Source organism: Phyllopteryx taeniolatus, chromosome 3 (genome assembly GCF_024500385.1).
Source record: "Phyllopteryx taeniolatus isolate TA_2022b chromosome 3, UOR_Ptae_1.2, whole genome shotgun sequence".
Taxonomy (NCBI): Eukaryota; Metazoa; Chordata; class Actinopteri; order Syngnathiformes; family Syngnathidae; genus Phyllopteryx; species Phyllopteryx taeniolatus.
The window spans coordinates 22307219-22315193 of NC_084504.1; the positions used below are offsets into that span (position 1 = coordinate 22307219).

General features: G+C 41.3%; 1 protein-coding gene across 1 annotated transcript; it reads right to left on the reverse strand.

Moving 5' to 3' along the window:
• Nucleotides 1-441: 441 nt before the first annotated feature.
• Nucleotides 442-7336, reverse strand: LOC133475176 (corticotropin-releasing factor-binding protein-like). The gene is made up of 7 exons (XM_061767648.1): nucleotides 7140-7336; nucleotides 6976-7063; nucleotides 5354-5514; nucleotides 4927-5137; nucleotides 3331-3485; nucleotides 2728-2848; nucleotides 442-1630 (listed from the first exon to the last, which is right to left on the reverse strand). Exons 1-7 carry the CDS (start codon nucleotides 7218-7220, stop codon nucleotides 1476-1478), a joined length of 972 nt encoding a protein of 323 aa, XP_061623632.1. The 5' UTR covers nucleotides 7221-7336; the 3' UTR covers nucleotides 442-1475.
• Nucleotides 7337-7975: the final 639 nt, after the last annotated feature.

Sequence of the window (7975 nt, forward strand, 5' to 3'; positions counted from 1 at the left end):
AAGCCCTTTTAATCATGGCTCTGAGCGGCGACTGTGAAAGCTATTTGTGTGCCTGTGGAACGCATTGGATTAGGGCAAATTAAAAATAAAATGCTGACTGCCACAGTCATGTTTTTAATAGGGAGACAAACATACAAACATTGACAATGACTCTCTGGCTCATCTTTGTTTGTCCTAAAATTTGACTTATGAAGATTAGCATTAGTGCGCACGTGTGACTATTTTAGTAGCTATTATAATATAGAATATTGCTGTATGATCTTGGAAAAAAAAAAAAACACACAGAATGTAGTCAGTTTGCAACATAATGTAGTCAGTTTGTAGTCAGTTTCAACAAATCTCAAATGTTCTTGCAATTCAAGCATGCAAGTGAAAAAGATCATGCAGTTCTTCCAACGCAATGGAAGGCGTTACTTCATTTTAAAAAAAGACCATAAAAAATCGGCTTTGTCATGCATTATGTTTTTGTTTTATTCTTTAATTTTCAAAATGTTCACGGCATTACAAACAAGAGCGACATGTAAGGAAGATTACACACAATTTTAAAACAATAAAACATCACAATTGTCTATGCGTTTAACATCCAGTAAATTAATTTGTTAACAAGAAATAATCAGCAGAGTTAATTAACTCATTCACTGCCAGGCATTTTCAAAGCAGTTTTCCCATATTGGCAGCTGTTTTAGAGTATTTTGACTGATCTTTCAAGACCTACAGAATATTGGGTTTTGTGACAATATAAGCACAGTACCAAACAAAACAACTTTCTTTCTTCCACAAGAAAAAAATTCCGATCTTTAGTTATCAGTGGTAGAACATGGTTTGGTTTCTGCCCAGAAAGTGGAGAAAATTAGCTTTTTGTGAAAACAAAATGTCAAGCAGAACAGTTACTTTGACACGAATACTTTTTTTTTCTCTTTCGTGACACCTCAAACTAGAAAACAACAAAAATAAGACTAGGAAAGGGCGTTTGATAACAAAATAATTTATTTACAGATGTACAACTAAGAAAGATGCCGTGAGTGAGGCTGACTCACTGCGTGGCTCGAGTTGAACGTCACTGGCTTCTTACATTACTAGTGTGAGTCCCGATTGTACTCTGCTTGAATCATACATACACATACTCTGAGTGTGAGGTGCCTAAACTTCCAGCAATTGGCAATTCTCTCCCTCATAATTGATGTGAAAAGCTGAGATTCACTGCATAATCTTTATCTTCTACTCAAAAGCTGTGCTGGTCTCAAAACCAAAGCGATGCAAGGTCGCCATCTACAGGGATTTGTTAGTCATTAAAACCACTGGGTTGACAAACCTGAAAAACAGAGTTGACGAATATATACGTGGGTGGCAGTAAACGGTTGAGATTTCAGTTTACCAATATAAACGTCCACGGCAGTGAATGAGTTGACAATAAAATACTATTTCATAATGTAAACAAAAGTATTGACACAATTTGTGTGACTTTGTGTGCAGTTTCATTCCACATTGCACATGCTGTCCACGCTGTTCTCCTGGGCCTCGGGCAGCTGGTTGCGTTGAAGTAGTCGGTAGCGGAAAGACACTCGGTTGATGTAGTTGCCACTGGACACCAGCCTCACCACCGAGTTATCACAGCCGATCTTCATCTGGGCTGAGGAACCACACGGACAAGCACAGTGGGAACCCAAACATGTTCCATCCACAAGCGTTGTATCAAAAGGGGCAATTTGAATGACACTTCCAAAGACCAATTAATTCCAGACCTCTCTATATGATGCAGTGAGGTTCTACGCCACTAAAAAAAATATATAATCACAATTTAAGCATACTGTTAAATCAGATTATATTCGTAGGAGTACCGAATGTTGTGTCTGTTAAATCAATCCTTACAATCCAGACAAGTAGCAATTCATCACTTTACAGGCAAATTTGTACCTGACAGGTGTTAAGATTAATGAGTTTGAGCGTTTGTGGTAGCCATTTTCGGACAAAATGTGGGATTGGCCAAGCTAGCAAGTGGACTCATTTGCATTCAACAAATGCACACACGCAAACTAATTTGACAAGCAGAAAATGCAAACGCATTAAGCTATAAATCTGTGTGACACTTTGAAATAAAGCAATGCATAAAACAGAAGCAACATTGCTTCAAAAAAAGTTACATTTACATTTTGGGGGCTTTTTACTTATGTTTTTGGACACATGAGGTGATATTGTCAAACTTGTGGTTTGGCTTTGAAATACTGTATATCTCTTGTGTCACCAGGCCTGGAACTCTTCTGACAATTTTGGTGTAATAAAAGGAACTAGAAATGCATGGTTGTTGACCACCAGTACATTTAGCCACACGATTAAATACACAAGAGGCTGAAAGCACAAGTAGCGTGCAGCTGCTCTTCGCCACTGGGGGAGCCATTCAAGGCGGGGTACAGCCTGGGCTGGTCGCCTGCCAATCGCAGGGCATTATAGACAAACACCCAATCGAATCCGAAGTATGCGGAACATCACATGACCTAACCTGGAAAACAGGCTAGCGGACTTCCTGTGTGTGCTACGCTAAGAGGCATGACTACGGTTTGATCACGTATTTTTACAATCTTTTACCACGAATTAATCACGTTATATCTGCAGAAATTTGTAATCCTAGTTAAAACTATGTATAACACAATAGAAGGACGGAAAAGTGTTATGATTAAAAAACAAAAAACTTTGGAGTGATATTCACAGCGGAGGATACGGTCGACTCACCGAGCCCACTGAGAGGAAAACACAGATCGGCAATGGGGAACATGTGCGACGTGTCCACCCCGTTTCCACCCAGCAGCTCCACGTAGTCACCGGAACCCCAACATCCAGACGACAGCCTCACCTTCGCAAAAACAAATAACCAATAAAGTGCGCAAGCTTGCACAAGCACCTAAATGTGATATACGGTTATATATTTTACAGTTGATTTGGATTGCAAAAATAGTGGTCTCGGGCAGGTGGGGCAGTGCCCTGCAAGTTCCAGCAGATGGTGCTGTGGTGAAAAAAAGCACTTTTTGTTCTCAAAAGTATTTCCATTTAATACAGAGCAGTGATTTAAATGCCTATTATGAATACGAATAAGTGTGTCTCATAAAAATCTATTAGTGGGCCAGGTGGCAAAATTTTCCACACGCGTTTTTTATATATAAAATCTCACTGGGCTGTAATCATTGTGCTGTTAGACAAATAGCAATAACAGAAATAAATCTTGGTTTCGTACAAATATTTTAGGGACAATATTATGCGGCCAGAACCTTTTTGAAACCTCAATCATAAAGAAAACCTAAATCATAGTATACAGTGCAGAACAGAGGAGTGTCTGACCTTGGGCCTGAGCTCGTTGCTTTTGGCCTGCCCCAGGCTGAGCTGCGTCAGCTGGATCTCCACCGGGTAGATGATGGAGAAGCTGCAGTTCCTGTGCTGATGGGGCATCACCATGGTGAAGCTGCCCTCTGGGCTCTGAGACATTATGTTACACGCTACAACACACACACACACACACACACACACACAAATTGGACATAAGCAGTATTTTATACCACTAACATTATCTCTCTATTGGAATGTAAAAACACACACACTCACAAGCAATCCTGAGTTGTAATTGTCGCCTGTATTCTAAGTCTGGATGTTTTTATTTGACTATAACGAGTGAAAATAGTGAGGTTAGATAAATTTGTGTAGGCTTGGTTTGTTGAAATCGATGGCTGTGATGCGTCCTGCAGAGAACAGCCACCTGAGGTACGTGATTCATTTCTGCCTGTATTCATGAGTTTTGTGAGCTTTTTCTTGGGTTGATTGCGTCTCTCACCTTTGAAAAACCTTTTTTGAAGATGACACAACACAGGTGTGAGCGCTTATGACGTTTGTGTATGATCGGTAGCGTGTGTCACCGCGGACTTTGAAGGGCACCGCTGGCTGTCAACACAACGAACACCTGCCATCTTTGCGTTTTGTTCGTACTATTATATCAAGCTTGGATGCTTGAAAAACGTTTTTGGGACGATGATGTTACACGTGCGTTAGATTTTGTGACATATTAAAGGCTTTTTAGATCATCATAGGGCTCGACTGACCGTGACCTCGATGTGCACGAGTTGGGGACTTTTATGCACGGATGGTTATCACGACGTGCCTATACAATTTTAATTATTCATTCATTCGTTCATTTTCCGAACCGCTTATCCTCTCACTAGGTTTCGCGGGCGTGCTGGAGCCTATCCTAGAATTAATGACATTATATTTTCCAGCATATTAAATTAGCGATTAACATAATTTTGGGGTGCTAGCTGTAGCTGTTGTGCAAAAGTATATGACAACAATAAGGTATAATCCCAATGACTGAGTACTGCCACTTTATAGTATAGTACATTCCTTTTCCCACAGCAGTAAATTTGGTCTCCACTTCTGCTACTGATGTCACACCAAGACATGGTGGGGGGGGGGGGGGGGGGGGTCAATTTTGGCGATGGAAAAAGGGGCGTTCCAAAGGCAATTAGTTATTTACCAATTGCTCCAAAATAGATTGATATTATTGGAAATGACTGACAGTATCATTCTGTTGTGCAAAAACATCCATCCATCCATCCATCCATTTTCTGAGCCGCTTCTCCTCACTAGGGTCGCGGGCGTGCTGGAGCCTATGCCAGCTATCATCGGGCAGGAGGCGGGGTACACCCTGAACTGGTTGCCAGCCAATCGCAGGGCACATTTAAACAAACAACTATTCGCACTCACATTCACACCTACGGGCAATTTAGAGTCTTCAATTAACCTACCATGCATGTTTTTTGGGGGGGATGTAAAATGTCCAACAAGTGCACCACCGGTCTGAGACCTCGCTTTGAAACACCCACTCATGTATGTCGTTTAATATTTAGCTTTTTTATTCCACATTATTCTTTTCTTGTGTGCACTTACGGAAAGGGTTGCGCAGCTTCTTCACGACGAGGGTGAAGCCGCTGTCGGTGTTGTGGATGCGGAAGAAGACCATGGCGACGTTCTGAGACGAGCGCGTGGCGGGGCCCGGCGCCTGGGACGAGCAGATGTCTGTGTAGCGCTGTTGCAGAGGCAGCGGGTGGTCCTCGCTACTGGGGAACTTCTCCCCCTTCAAAACCCAGCCGTCAAATATCTGGAAACACACATACGCAAGTGTCTTAACTGTAATTTGTATCTCTCTTCAATTTCTTGGCATCGGTTGATACGATGCGTTCATTCATGCTAAAATGTTTGCTTGTCCATCCCTCCATCCATTTTCTATACCGCTTATTGTCATTGGTCATGGAATAACGCTCAGTACGATAAGAGTGCAGTTTTACGCTCTCCAGCACGCGCGAGTGAGGTCAACCTTGATGAAGTCGCCGCCGTCGCAGTCGATGTTGACGTCGGACAGCTCCAGGCCGATGACCTCGCTGGGCTCGCCGATGACGAAGGCGGCGCAGGCCAGCTGCTGCGGCGACGACGCCACGAAGGTGAAGTGACCCTCGGTGGCCAACATGTCCAAACATCCTGACAAAGTGGAGAGAAACAAAAATGGCCGTTTGTTTTCAATCCCCAGCGAAGCATTGAGAGTATTAGATTCTCAATGAAAATATTTGAAACAGATCTCAGTATCAGCAAACCAGCGGTACAAATATTTCATTAGTGTATTGAAATTGATTTTTCAGGCCTCTGTACTTGAGTTGAGTATGTTTTTTTTTTCTTTCTGGTACGTATTTACTTTTACTGTCTACATTTGATGATACCTTTGAATTCTACTCTACTTCTACTGGGGGGTGCCCCTGATGAGTGTTTGACAAATGAGTGACACCTCTTAAGTCACACCTTCTGATTGGATGTTTTTCCTCAGGCTCTGTGGTTTTTTTGTCATAAAATTAGAGGCACAAGATGAGGCGAAAGATGGCAGATTTTTTTTTTCACAGATAATATTTCTCACGTATCAGGTTTAAAACTGACAGAGTGAACAAATATGACAAAGGGTGTGTTGTTTTCTTAATTGACTGCATTTGGGAAAGGTGTCAATTAGTGGAGAGGTTTTTATATGTACTGTACAAACACTTAAAATAGCCACTTTCTTCAAATAATGTGCAATTGTGCATCAAGGGAATTATGTTCTCAACCAAAATATTCAAAACATCTCTCAGATTCATGCAGTACAGCTCTACACCAACCACAATTTTTGGATTGAATGAGTGATAGAGCTTTTTGTTTCACAGTACAAAAAAAAGAAAAGAAAACAAATCTACGGTATAAATATCCCATACTGAAACACCATGTATTAAAAAGGAGTAGCATAAAGTTAACCGTTTGACCGATTTCCACAAATGGTGCACGGCAGTATGAATTCACTTTTTTTTTTTTTTTTTATTAGATAGGGGGCATATCTATTCGTGGAAATATATTGGATACCCTTATACCCTTATATTTACAGACATATTCTTTTGGAACAATATGATGCAATAATTACTTTCATTTCAACTTTTTTTTTATTTTTTTAACTTTTTTATGCACTCCATTTACCATTTTATGGAGAAATGCAGTGCAATGACAAGAAATGAGGCAGACTAACTTTCTGGAACATAAACACACAACATTGTGGAGTGATCACTCAGTCTACTAGAATGTTCATCTTTAAAAAGCCTCTTTAATACTGTGCAGGGAACACATTTCATTACAACATGTAGAAAGGTTCCAAACCTCAATAGGTGCTGTTGTTTTGGTTAGCAATGGGCTTAATAGGGTTTAGGATCTGTGGTTATTACAGTTCCTAACTGTATAAGAAAGTAGGTCACATTCACAGCTCTTGCACTGGATCACATTTGATTGTGCAAGTGTACCTAATATTGTGGACTGCGCATGTACACGAATAGATCAGCTGACTTGATTGTGTAAAGTTTAGTCAGTAAATAAATGTGTTCAATCTGAAGAACTGAGCCGAGTTAAAGTTCCGAATACTGCAAAGTCACTTACTGAGCGGTCGTTTGAAAATGAAGTCCTCCGATTCTCTCTTCTGCTCCAAACCGAGAAGAGAATAGAATCCGTCTGAAGCGTCGTCCTCCTGAAAAGTACACATTTGAGGATCGGGCATCATGCCGAGCAAATGGACGCTTTAGGTTTTGCAAAGGGAAACTTACCTCGATGTAGCGGGTGAGCATCATGCGGGACGAGAGAGAGAGGAGGAGGAAGAGAAGTTGTGAGCGCACAGACGGAGACATGCTGATGATGTATGTGTATGAGTGCGTGCGTGCGTGTGTGTGTGCGCGCGTGTGTGCACGCGCGTGTCTCGCCTTCCTACTCAATCTTGCTGAGGAGAAGAACAGCTCAGGATGCACCGCGGCTGCTTTTATATAGCAGCCGCACAGGCTCAATCAAGCATCCCGCCGGGGCTTCACGCTGATGTATGCGAGTCACTCATTGCACCGTAGACAAATTGAAGGTTGCATTGCTTGTCAAATTGCACATTGCAAGTCTGCCTACCTGTAAATATATGTTTGTGAGTATTGCTGGGATTACTGTTATATTTCACGTCTACGTGGGTTGCTCTACCGTTTGTGTTCAAATATTAGTTGCTTAAAGCAGGGGGGGGGGGGGGGGAAGGTGTCAAATATACAGCCTGCGGGCCAGAAGCGGCCCCCTAGGGGTTACAATCCGGCCCGCAGGAGGAATTTGAAACTGAAAAAAACACGCTGGTAGAATGTTCTGCAAAAAGTACCATGAAATAATTGTATGAATCATTTTATATGGGCATTTAAAAATATATAAAATACATTCAAATTATTTTTTGTTAATACGGTATTGAAATTCCATCTTTACCAGCAAGTAAGACATTTTTCAAAAATGAAATATGCACAAATATATTTTTAGAGAACAATTAAGACATTTAAACCCATCCAAAATTTGAAACCTGACAAATCGCCCTGGTATGCCATGTACTGCAGTGTTTCCCAACATTTTGTGAGTCAAGCCACAT